The sequence below is a fragment of the Arachis stenosperma genome, chromosome 7, assembly GCF_014773155.1.
Source record: "Arachis stenosperma cultivar V10309 chromosome 7, arast.V10309.gnm1.PFL2, whole genome shotgun sequence".
NCBI lineage: Eukaryota > Viridiplantae > Streptophyta > Magnoliopsida > Fabales > Fabaceae > Arachis > Arachis stenosperma.
The window spans coordinates 627977-641123 of NC_080383.1; the positions used below are offsets into that span (position 1 = coordinate 627977).

The window sequence follows — 13147 nt, forward strand, 5'->3', positions numbered from 1 at the left end:
TGAAATACATAACCAGAAGTTCAAATCATTCGATTAAAACATGTTTCTCAGTGCATACATGAAGAGAAACCTCGGCTACCAAATTTGTCTACAAAGAAAAAGCTGTCAATTGGAGAATAAAACGATGCCTCCCTCCCATTTATTATTGGGAAAAATTGCATGTTATTTTCATGAAAGAATGTAGCTAAGTACTAAAAAGGTCTAAAAAAGAAAATTTACAGGATGGCATTTCCCTTGGTTCTATAAACAAAAATGAATTTATCTTTTTACTCATTCTATAGAGTATGTTTTACTTCAATCTTTTAAAGGGCTGCGTCTTTCTTCAACATCAGCAGTCAGCAGCGGTTTCTAAGAGCTGGCATTTTATGAAGCTGTATTATCATCAATGGCTAAATCGGACACCTCGTTTGCTAAATCTGTGTTTGTCTGGTTTTCTCCGGCTTCAGGTGAAGTAGCCTCTGGGGTGATAGTTTCATAATGTTTCTGCAGGCTCCAATACATGATGCTAGCAGTTAAAATTAGTATCATCTTCTGGTTGACCTGCCAAGTGCAAACACGAAATAAGCAACCCAGACGAATCCAGCTAAGCAACTAAGAATTGATACACTATTTAACTAAGGATTGAAAACCCTATTTACATAACATTTTACCAAAGGTCTAGTTTTGGTCTTTAACCAATCATCTTAAGCAATGATTTAAACTAAGAAGCCCTCTCAATACCGATTTGTGGTCTATCATATATTAGAGACAAGTGGTAGTGCTTTACACAACATTTACTACAGTGGATAAAATCATGGAAATTGACTTATAACGCTAGCAAAGCTAGTACTAAACTTATTTGAAACATTGTTAATAGGTGGCTACTGCAATGAAGATTTCATGATTGTCATCATGTGAAGATATTTCATTTTAACTATTGGATGATAAGTTGTAGGGTTTGATTTTTATATGTTATAAAAGTGTTACTTTTATTTAAAGTGTGGCCAAACAAATAAGTTATACTTTTTAAACAAAGATCATCATGAGAAGATATTTTTGACATCTTCATTGGAGTAATTGCCTTGTTAATATTACCTCTATTATGTCTTCAGGTAACAGGTAAATGGAACACCCAAGTTTTCGGGCAACACTGATTATATATGTTGCATTCATCTTCTTATCTTCATCTGCAATTCAAGCAACGGTAATTTGAGCACTACAGTTTGTTGTAAGATATTGTATTCACATCACATAACATCACCATAGTTCAATATACTGCCGAACAAAAAAAGTAGTTGTAAACTAATAGCTAGCCTCAGTTTCTTGACCATGGGCAAAGTTGACATACCAGTCTCCCCTTTAGTAACAAGACTCCAGTTGACCACCCTTGGCTCCACAGCAGTGAGAAGATCAAGGAAGAAGATACCATTGGAAAGATTTTTATCCTGATAGGAAAAAAGCGAAAAAAAATAAAGGGAGAAAAAAAGAATTTGACACAAATATTAATCACAATAAAGCTAGAGTTGCAATTTAACATCGAAGGAACTGTCATGACTTATGACTTCCATTGTCATAAACATTGAACAGTCTTTTTAATTATATTTATTCCACACACACAATTCTTTAACACTAACCTTAAATTAAAAAGATTGAGAGTCAGCTTACAATATATGCATGATAAAATATTGATAACTTATAACTCAAATATTTGGTTGATTACCTTGAAACTGTCCATTTGTGAAGTTCTTTTTGCCTTTTTCACTTTATTGTTTGCCCAGTTCAGAATATCAGCATCGGTAATCTCTTTACCTTGGGAGTGCGATCTCAAATTTTTCAGAAGTTGAAGCATGGTAAACCTCATCAGCTGCCACAAAAAGGCTGTGGAACAGAGAGGAGAAGGAGATGATTATCCCTAAGATATAGATGGGCATGAATAAACAAAATAATAACAAAGCAACAGTACCACATCCTAACACCCTCAACCCCTCCCCCAACCAGTGGTTATACTTCAGTTGGCAGATTGAAAAAAAAGCAGCAGCAGCAAAATCCATGCATTTATCCAACAAGATATTCAAGGAATGAAGAAAAACAGAATCCAAGTAACTTTTAAAATGGATCAGACCTAGTAAGAGCTTCTTATTCCCCTGCACAATATCATTGCCAGCAACATTCACTAAAGAAAAGTTCAGCTCCTTCCCAATCTTTATAACTTGATTGCAGTTCTCAACTTTTCGAAATGGCATCTGTATAGGAGGCTTCGTTGCCTGCTTCCAATTGACAGACCCAGGTGAAACCTTATCCAGAACTTCTAGTAAAACCCATCTGCAGAAAAGAAAATGAAGAAATAAGTGGAAATGAACAGAAAAGAAAAAAAGGAAGAAGCAAAGTATGTAGGAGATTGATAATGGAATCTTACCCATTTCTGATATCCTCAAATAGATTATTGACATGAGTAGCAATTCCAAGACTGTTAATCCACATTCTGAAGCATCTTTCTTCCCGAGATGTCTGATCATCATCAGTCATCATCTCAGCATAGGACGTTTTCGTGGTGTCAGCATTAAGACCATTCCTGAAGAAGTAGAAGTGATGTTTGGATTTTAAATAAATGGAAAGACAGCCATCAAACATAAACAGCTGCAAATGATATAAGCATAAATTTCATGGTTCCTTTTTTATTTATTTTAATAGTTTTAGTGCAGTCATTTTTGGGTAAAATGGACCGGACTATAACCTTCATTGGATGCACCTGAATACTCTACTTGAAACGATTAAAAGAAGGCAATAACATTATGCAGTGGTCTGGTTAAGGATATTCATGAACAAATAAAATACAAAAGCTATTGTAGTCCCTGCCAATCACAACCTCTTAAAACTAACCATACCTATGCTGGAATATCTGAGCAACAAATGCAAGATTCAGATTAGGTGACCCCTCCACTATGTCTTTTGGAGTGAGGTACGTCTTGCAATCTAATTTCTCTGCCTGCTCAAGAATGACTTTGGCCCTTTCTGTTGGATCATTTGCAGCAATAGCAGGGCCTGCCAATTCCGGGGCAAGAGCATTAAGCAAACAAGCATAAGCCTCTCCATCCTGTAAACAGAAGACTGTCAGATATAATAGACTTGCTCAACTAAGAACCGTATTTTATTCTGCTCATGCATACCAAAATATCTGCCATGTTGATCAAAATTCAGCTGCAATGGCTCAGTAAAAAGCATGGTGTAGGATAGCATAGGGAATTTTCTTTGAATGTTACTATATGCTTTTCAAGGCCAAGAATAACATAACAGGAAGGTCAACTGTTTCCTAACAAATTTAAAATATACATGAAAATATACCGTGTCCCAAAACAAAATGTCGTCATAAGAAATGTGAGCCACAATATTTTGTCCACCAAATGATTTTGCCTCACAGAATGCAGGATCCATACAAAAGCAAATAAAAAAATTCCATGGAGCAAGCCAGCAATCAAAAGATAAAGAACAAGCCTTACCTTTACATCAGAAGAGAAGTTAGTAACCTGTTTCTCATATCCAGCTTTTTTCAAGTGGAAATTCATCCATTTCAATAAAACCTTTTCAGGTGGTAAGCTGATAAGTTCCTCCACATCCTGCCAAAATGTACCAACACAATAAGGAGGTTTATTTCTGATAGATGTAAAGGGGAAGTAACCATGGCACCTGTAAATAATTAGAAAAGGAACAAGATTATCAAATATATCACCTTGTCATCTTCCAATAATTCCAGAAGTTGAGGAGTTTTCTTGAGATTGAGATCAGCCAACATTTGAATCTAATATTGCCACCACAGTAAAAGACAAAGAAAAAAAAAGGAGGGCAAAAAAAATAATAGCATTAGTAAATTTCCAAGCTTAGCAGAGCACAACTGAAACCATACTGGTGCTATTCTTCTTGTGGAAACGCATATTACGAGAATATGGAAGAGGCTAGGTTTCAATACCCTACCTTAATTATTTGTGAAATCAGACCAAGTACCAGATGTGGCTACAAGATAACCAAAAAGGACATTTGAAAAAAAAAGTATTTAAAGTCAGTCAAATCAGAAAACAAAAATTGCAGAGGGAGAAAAGTGAAATATAAGGAAGAATGAACCTACTCTTCCTTCTACTAAATCTTGGGTACCAATATTAACCACTGTGCATCCAATAGCCTTTGCTGAATTGAGGGCAAGGGTGTGGTTCTCATTTCTCTCCCATGGATTGAGAACTTTTTTTGTGTTAATGGCTCGTTCATCAATGGTCCCAGGGACGGCAACATTTATAAGCTTGCTGCAGCAGTAAAATAAACAGCAAATCAAATCAACGAAATTGAAACACTGGTGAACAAGTTTGAAAAGTTTGAGCTCAGGTTGGATCCTGAACACATACCAGAGAAGCACTCCATCTTTTGCAAGATCAAACAACTGATCTGATGCTGGATCAATTGGAAGAAATTGCTTCAGAAATTTGTCTTCAGCCAAGTAGCCATTAATATGTTGCACATACGAAGCTCTCTCAGATTCATTAATGGCATGATGAACAGTTGTTGTAGCTGCCTTCAAAAATGAAGAAGAACTTTTTGGACCACCCTCTTTTGCAGTTGCTCGGGCATGCAAGTTCATATGTGCCTGCCATTTGATGTCACTGAATAAGCTTCTAGGTCCATTATACACTTAAACACATACAAAATTACTTAGAAACAATATTGAAATATCTGCTCAATGCTTATTCAGATGTACACAAAACTGCAGTGTTACATTAGGTGCATTCACTCACATGAATAAGCAATTTGAGCACGAAATTGCACATTGCACACACATTGAGACAGAAACAAAACTACATGATGTAGCCGAAAAAAGAAGAAAACTAACCCTAAGGAAGCCCTCAAAATCAATTTCTTGGTCCATGTTGTCATGTGACTCTGCCAAGATAGCCTTAATCTCATTTTCGTCGAACAATTCATTGAAAGCCTTTAAACCTTTAAAAATAGATGGCAAATCTCCAACGGTAACACGTCCTGATTGAGTCCTTGCTGATACAAACTATGAGGCATTCCATGTTTCAGGTGGATAGGAAAATAGGACGACGACGATGATGATAATAATAATGATAAGGATGATGATGATGATGAAAGACTTACCTTGGATTTGAGGGATCTGAGTTCGACTTGTGTGAAATGGCTCTGAAGCTCCTGGTCAGAAACAACGACACCGACGTAGCTAGACATGTTCTAAAGTGGGTTGGAGAAAATGATGAAACAGTTGGAAGACGAGGGAGAAGAACACTGTGGCAAGACGCGAGATGAAGAAATCACATTTTCAGATATAATCGCAGCGATCCAACAGTGAGATGGGAAATGAAGAAGGCGTACCTTATAGAGTGAGAAAAAGAAGCGAAGGAATGAAGGAAGGCGAATTCATCGTTTCTGCGTGAAGCTTGAAAGAAAGAAAGAAAGAGAAAGAGAGAGAGAGAGTAAAACAGAGACAGAGACAGAGACAGAGACAGAGAAAAAGGGAGAGAGGGGTTGAGAGTAAATAACGTGGTGGCGATAGGACCCGCGAACACCAAGGAAATTAGAATGCCTTTGTTGGTTCGTTAATTTCCTTTCTCACTTGCCAATATTTAAACCCTCATTGACATTTGGCGTCATTTTATTTGCTTCTATTCATTATTTATCTTTCACTTTCTCTAAAAAATCACATTCATATTGCTTACCCTTTAAACTAGTTTGGAGGAATTTTCATTATTTATGTCGTAATTATTAATTTCATTAGATTTTTTACCTTACAAGTCATGTTAAAAAAGAGAATCATCCAATTAAATTCTGAAATAAAATATTTTCAAAGTCAACATTACATCACCGTATTAAGATTAACAGTGAGAAGCAGATGAAGGCGCGTAGCATAGCCAACCTCGTGAGAAGGAGAGGCTCATGGCATCGCTTGCGTGAACAAGAGCGCATTGGATGAATGATATAATTAAAATAGAATAAATGATAAAAAATATAAACATTGACGTATGTATTCATACTAGATCGAAATTAAACTTGTACTCATGGAAGATGTCTTCCATATGACAAAAGTATTTTACGTGACACTCCAACCTTCTAAAGACAAAGTACTTTTGTCACACAAAAAACACCTTACATGAATACAAGTTTAGTTTTAATCTAATGTAGATACATATGTCAGCGTTTTTATCTTTCATAGGTATAAATGATCATTTATTCAATTAAAATATTCACATTCTAAAAACATTGGGAGGACTCTTCACTTAATATCATTATCCAAGCTTAGTGATGCCAATAAAAGGAACAAAAAAATAGTATTATAGTAAAAATCAATCTTCAATCACATCCTCAGTCATACACATACATGTATTGAAGAAGAAGAATATGAATAACACTTGTATGTTCAGAAAAAAATTGGATATTCAAATGAAAGCCAATTTGCACACCACCAAAAGTAGATAATAATAATAATCATCTAAAAATTAAATATTCAATGAAATCAAATGGAGGGCACACCCCCCTTGTCCCTTACAAGAGCATCATCACCACACCAAAAGTGGCAAGGACAAGGGAGCCCCCATGGCTGATGATGGTCTTGGAAGCAGAGGATCCATCAGGCTGAGATGATGATGGAGATGAAGCTTTGCTATCAGCACTGTGTTCAGTTGGCGAATCTGCTGCCGGTGCAACTGCTGGGGCTGGTGCAGGTGCAGGAGTAGGGGGAATATCAGTTCCAAAGATGGCCTCAGGAAGAAGCACCTCGTCAACTTCGTATATTGCAACAGGATCTGTGGCATGAACAGCACTTGTTACCTTTGTCTTTGCCCAACCTGAATTGATGTGAACGGTTCCAGAGTCATCCGTGAAGTTCAATGTGTAATCTCCACCAGCAAATGTGGGAGTTGAGGTTTCGCTAAGGTTCTTGAACTCAGCAAGAGAGTAGAAATGTGGCAGTGCATGGAAGAGGATCACTTGCTTCAACTGGTCTTGTGTGAGGTTTGACAGGGTCTTCTTCTTTGATGCAAAGTTGCTGTCTTTTGGGACAAAGATTGTGATTCCTTCTTCAGTGTTGTTGGCTTGGTTTTGGAATGTGTCAAGCACTTTGGTGGATTCAAGGTAGTTCAGGAATGTGTGGAATGGACCCGCAACGGTTAGAAGCTCTGTCAGGTTCACATAGTCTGGTGCTGGGGCTGGCGCCGGAGTTGGGGTCGGGGTCGGAGCTGGAGGGCTAACAGTTTTGCCAAATGCTGAAGAACTCAGCAGCAGCAGGGTATTGCTTAGAATGAAAAACATGGAAAATTCCATCTTTTCTTGGCACCTAAGTGTATGTGTTTCCTTAATTACCTTGCAATTATCACCAACTTCTCCAAATTCCTGAGGAAAAATAGCTCCATAGTGTTATATTAGATCTCAAATGTAAAACTAAAACATATTCTTCTCTGATCAATTTAAGTAATGCAAGGAACAAATTAAATGAGATCCAAATCCAATGCTAAATCTATAAATTCCTAACCCAAGAAAAATTGAACACTTGTTTACAATCTAGTTAAATCTAAAGAGACAGATCTTGCAAAAATTAATCAAAAACACCCAACAAAAGAAAAATAAATCAAGAGAGGATTGCCAAAGTTAGCAAAAGCAAATGCAGATCACTAGATCAGAGTAATACATGAAAATTCTAAGAAATTAACTTGAAGGAGATGAATAAGCACTTAAAAATATGTTCCTTTTGCTTCACTCAAATTTTAACTCCAGCTGGCACAGTCTCAGAGAAAGACCAAACTTTGAAATGCTGAATTCAAGATCAGACAGCTAAAGAAATGGATGTTAAACTTTTTGTTTAATGTTATACTGTATATGACATAAGTTACCAGTTCATTTTCCCCATAAAGTTGCCACATTGTCCATAAAAGCAAGTCAAATATAGTAGTAACATGCGGTAAGAGTTAGAGCAGTCAAGTACACATTTTCACAATGACACACAATTCTCACCCACATTACTATTACATCAATCAACCCTAGAAATGAAATGAGACAGATCTAGTCAAGCTGATCCCAAATCTGAAGCAACCATGCAAAACAAAAGTGATAAGCACATACCAAAAAGCAAGAAAAATCAAAACTTTGCACCAAATCACCCCTTGAATGACACAAGAAAAAGTAGCAAAGATAAAAAGGAGATTGAGATTGAAGAACACAGACCTGAACAGGAGGAATTCAGAGAGAGAGATGGAGAATGTGAAGGATGAAGAGACGAGAGAATGGAGAGAGAGTATATAAAGATGAGTGATTCTTCTTCACTTGGGTTGTATTTATTTTAATAATTAATGATTTAATGGGAAATGAAAATGCTTGTCTGGAAAAGCTCTTGAGCTTGAAGTGTGTTGTGTTGTTGTATGGTGGGCTTTCCAAATCGATTTCAACTAATTACTTATTTAATCCATCAAAGACCAACCTTGCACTCTACCCCACCATTCTAATTCTCTCTCTTTCTTCAATTTCTCTTAACTCCCAATTTATCATCTCCACGCAAATACTAATATTTATTTCTGCAAATAGTTAATTTTCTAGTGTAGTAATAAAACTAAAAATGGTTTAATGATACTCATTTCTTCTGATCTTTTAGGCTGCATTTATTTTTGAAAATAGGATAAGATAAGACATTAAAAATAAGACAAAATAAGATATTAATGGATAGAAATATAAAATTTTGTGTTCTTCTATTCTGTTTGGTGATAAACTATAACAAATTATGAAAATTCAATTTATTTTCATTTTTTTCATTCAAAAAATTTGAAATAAAAAATATAATAATAATAAATATAATTATAAAAAATTAACAAAAATAATGAAAGAAAAAAATAAAAAATAAGTTGTGTCTCTTGTTAGTGTCTTCATGTTCTTCTTGTTAGGATAGACACAAAATACATTAATAGTGTTTCTGGACATATTGTCTCTGTTCATGTCTTCTCTACCAAACACAATCGTATATCTCTGTATCTCTGTCTCAGTGTCCTGTCTCTATAAACAAACACAGCCCTCTGTCTCAATGTCCTGTCTCTGTAAACAAACCTAGCCTTATATATTTCATTGATGATGAGATCTACTTTGTTTTATCACCCTTTTCTTTGTTTGTTATTTAAGTTGTATCATACTCCGTTGCTTTTTTGCTTTGCTTGAGGAAAAAAAAAAAAAACAAGATCATTCATCAGAATAATAAAAGTGTAGTTTATCTGTTCACATTTGTCTTAAAATATGAATTTTGTTTATGTTCCAAACTTTCTAGTTTCTATGACATAAAAAAAGAAAAAACCTAAGACCGGCTAGGCCACAATATAGGAGAAGGCACGTTATTCTCGCCAGAAAATTCTGCCATTAGAATCTGTCAAAATGTTTTATCAACTAATTAATACCGTTTTAAATTATTAAACTGCATCCGAAACCATAAATCTTGTGTATTATTATATAGAATATGGCCAAAGGAGTTTATTTTCACCTTAATGTGCCGTCTAAATAGATCTGAATATCTTTACTACTAAGGCTATATATGTAATTTCTCAATGCAAGTGGACCACAATATGTGACTCATATTATATCATCATGATTGTAACAAAGCCAAAATATCATGAGAAATGACTTTGAATATCGTATGATATCATTTTATTATCGTAACATGTACTACATATATACATAGATACATATACATTGACTTTACAGAGAGTGGGAACAAAAATGAACAGAGGCAGCGCCATGTTTGGAGGCCCACAATAACCCCATGCCAACTGTGGAGGAATCATTCTTATTATTAGCAATTGCCAAACATGCCCCAACACACACAAACAAAAACTACTAATCCCAATTCCTACATTCATCGTTTTGTTTCGTGCACGCACTACTCTTCGCTTTCTCTCACACGTAACATTTATACTAACTAATTAATTTATTAACATCAAAATACCTTATTACGCTTTCCAATTCAATTCAGATCCACCGTGACCGACACTAATTTGCTTGCTAATTGCTTTATATATTTATTATTTACCATTCAAATTTATTCCTATGCACTTCTAAAAACAAATTACTACTGAATTCATTAACATTTTAAACAAGATAAATTGTTTCATAAGATTTATTCTTAAATTAACATATATTTATTTTTAATTTTAACCAAAAATTGTAGGAAATTATAATGATGTTCTAAAAGAATTTCCTTCATATATGTAATAGTATAATAGAATTCCTTTATCCCATATATGAACAAGTTTTTTTTTCCCTAATACCAATATACCATCAATCAAGTTCACAAGAATTGACATATGAGCTAATTGTATATCATCTTTCGTTCAAATATATATATAATATATGGAAGCATTTCAAGTGTACTGGAAGTACCGGTGTACCAGTTATTTTAACCGTTGATTTAAATTATAAAAAATATATATAATATATATTAATTAAAATTAACTATTAAAACAACTAGTACACTAGTACTCTCCGGTGCACTTGAAATATTTCTTATCTATATATACAAATATTGTTGCCTTCTTTCGTCTGGTGTAATCCAAATTTATTATCATTATGAGTTGATATACTAAGAGCTACACCATACCAACAAAATAACAGTTCAAAGGTACGTATAATCGTGATTTGATTGAAAATGAATTAAGAAGAGAGAAATTAAAACTACGAGCAAAGTCCAGGAAACGATAACGAAAGAATACCTATATTTCAATTAATTTGTTCTTATAATATAAAGTTTTACTATATATATAGAGAAAGTTATAAACACATATATAGTAAATGTGTGAAGTTATCAGGGGAAGCGCCCGGTCTAATCAAACCCGGCCAAAACAAAAAAAGGGGTCAAGCTAGCTAGCTAATTATGATTACTCTCAACGTTAGCAATTTTAATTGTTCTTAACTAACGGCTTAATGACGTTTGTCCTGTAGCAGAGCTAGGTGCAGTGGCAATATCAATTGGCCCGTTATAACTAAATTAGAGCACATGAACCTCGTTAATATTATCACAACTCACATGACAAAATCAAAACATGATTATATAATGTAATAGAAAATGGAAGTAGTTAAGATCACTGTTCATTTGATTGTAAAGCTTCCTTCGTCATATTAAAGCAAAAGTAATGCATCCTCATCCTCATACATACATAAACAAGCAATAAGAAATGTTTCAAAATAGATATGCATTAAATTAATTTATAAGATTGAATTTGATGCGTAATTCTACTTTAATACAAAAGCCACCTTTCATTAAAAATATGAATTAAATTAATATACAGTATAGATTAAAATGAGCCATTCAACTATTTTCTCGCATTTAAGGCCACTAATAAAGACATCAAAAATATTATTTGTACACTAAAATCAGCCATTAAAATTAGTCACTAATATATTTGTATATAAATACATGTGTAATTTAATTTATTTTTAATATATATTTATATTTTAGCATATATTTTATACTAATAACTGATTTTGGTGATTAATTTTAATGTACACGTAGCATAACTCTAAAGAGATAGAGCATGATGTATACTAGGACTAGGAGTAAATGTGGAATAGAAGGTGAGAAATTGCCATCAATTCAATGTGAGTGGCAGCTAGGATTTGGCTATCAAGGTGATTCTATAACACTTTGGATTTGGTGGGTCTTCCAATCTTTTACGCGTTCTTTCTCAGAACTTAGAACCTCATGTAATGAATGAATGATCACAACATCATTCTTGTCCTGCCCTTCATACTCCAAAGTCATCACAGAAACAAATTCATATTTTTGGACAAGAAACTATATATATGTTGCATGTATAGGAGAAGTAAGTCTTATTCATTCATATACTAATTTTTTGGTGAACGAAAAAACCCTTTTTTGTACTTCATGCATGGGGGCCGCGAAAACAACTATTTGATTCGAAGTGCTTCTAAAACTAAAGCACATGTTTTATTACCAAACATGTTATTAACTTATCGAAAATGTTTGGTAGTAAAAGAAAATCAGCCAAAAACGGTTATAACTTGTCTTATTTAGTATTTATTAATTGTTACGATAATTAATAAATATTAAATAAGATAAGTTCTGACTGTTTTTTTTTTCCTATCATTATTATGCAAAATTAGCCAGTTTATTCCGTTTTTTATAACTATTAATATATATGGCGACAAGTTGACACAAGAAGCTTATTTACAAAATAAATTGTCCAGCTCAACAATACAAGATTGATTAATCTTTACCCAATCGTATTATTTATTTTCAAACTTTTTGTAGTACCCTATCAGCGCCTAGCTGTCTTAATCATTTCATAGCTAGTAGATACTATTAATAATGTTATCTTAATCATTAACTTTTGAAATAACTATACTAGTAAAAACGTATATAATTTTAATAATATCAAAATAATAAATGATTTGAATGGTTGTGGGAAAATTGCGTATCTTACATGAATAATACACTTTTGAAAAAATTATTGTGCTAGGTTTAACTTATTCATTTAGCACCGATCCATCATAATAATATATTAAATTGAGTGCTTATAATTGAAGTTGATCTCCTTTCAATCGGTCATATCAATATAATAGTAATTCGAACAAGGTTGGTAGGAAAAATCATGTTAATAAATCGTTTCAAAAGGTTGATGTTTTTTTTTTTTTTTTTTTTGGACATAAAAGGTTGATGTTTAATATAGGTGCAGTAACGAACAGAATAATAATGTAAGCAAGACGAAGAATGATATTGTAATCAGAGTTCTCAACTCATAATGGGCCTAATTATTGCGGAATTTTCAATGGCGTTGGGCCATAGGATAAATAATGTGAAGCCCAAAACATAGGGGACATGTTCAATTAATCCATTTAATTTTTAAGTTTTTAACTGTCCCAAAAAGCTTCAAATCTAACAATCAAATGTAAAAAAATAAAAAATAAAAAGCTAATTAAAATCAATCACAATATATAGTGAGAGGAAATTTTTTTTTTTAACATCAAGTTTTTCACATTTACATTTTACTACCTTCTGATTTTGTATTAATAATCTTTTTAGAAAAAGTGGCATTATATTGTCTAAAATAGAAAGATATTGGGTGTCATATAATTTAACTTGACAAAAAAAATATTTTTTTATAAAAAAAATTGTGATGTGTAGCTA

The 13147-nt window shown here is 33.6% G+C and overlaps 2 protein-coding genes across 2 annotated transcripts; both read right to left on the reverse strand.

Moving 5' to 3' along the window:
- LOC130942110 (fimbrin-5-like) lies at positions 1-5566 on the reverse strand. The gene is made up of 15 exons (XM_057870801.1): positions 5353-5566; positions 5122-5265; positions 4853-5023; positions 4371-4609; positions 4100-4271; positions 3949-3987; positions 3707-3775; positions 3477-3593; positions 2865-3073; positions 2396-2551; positions 2102-2301; positions 1700-1857; positions 1328-1424; positions 1075-1166; positions 1-540 (listed from the first exon to the last, which is right to left on the reverse strand). Exons 2-15 carry the CDS (start codon positions 5206-5208, stop codon positions 364-366), a joined length of 1983 nt encoding a protein of 660 aa, XP_057726784.1. The 5' UTR covers positions 5209-5265; positions 5353-5566; the 3' UTR covers positions 1-363.
- A 720-nt stretch (positions 5567-6286) lies between these two features.
- LOC130940358 (fasciclin-like arabinogalactan protein 7) lies at positions 6287-8390 on the reverse strand. Its single transcript, XM_057868470.1, has 2 exons — positions 8194-8390; positions 6287-7365 (listed from the first exon to the last, which is right to left on the reverse strand). The coding sequence occupies exon 2, from the start codon at positions 7294-7296 to the stop codon at positions 6520-6522; it is 777 nt and encodes a 258-aa protein (XP_057724453.1). The 5' UTR covers positions 7297-7365; positions 8194-8390; the 3' UTR covers positions 6287-6519.
- Positions 8391-13147: the final 4757 nt, after the last annotated feature.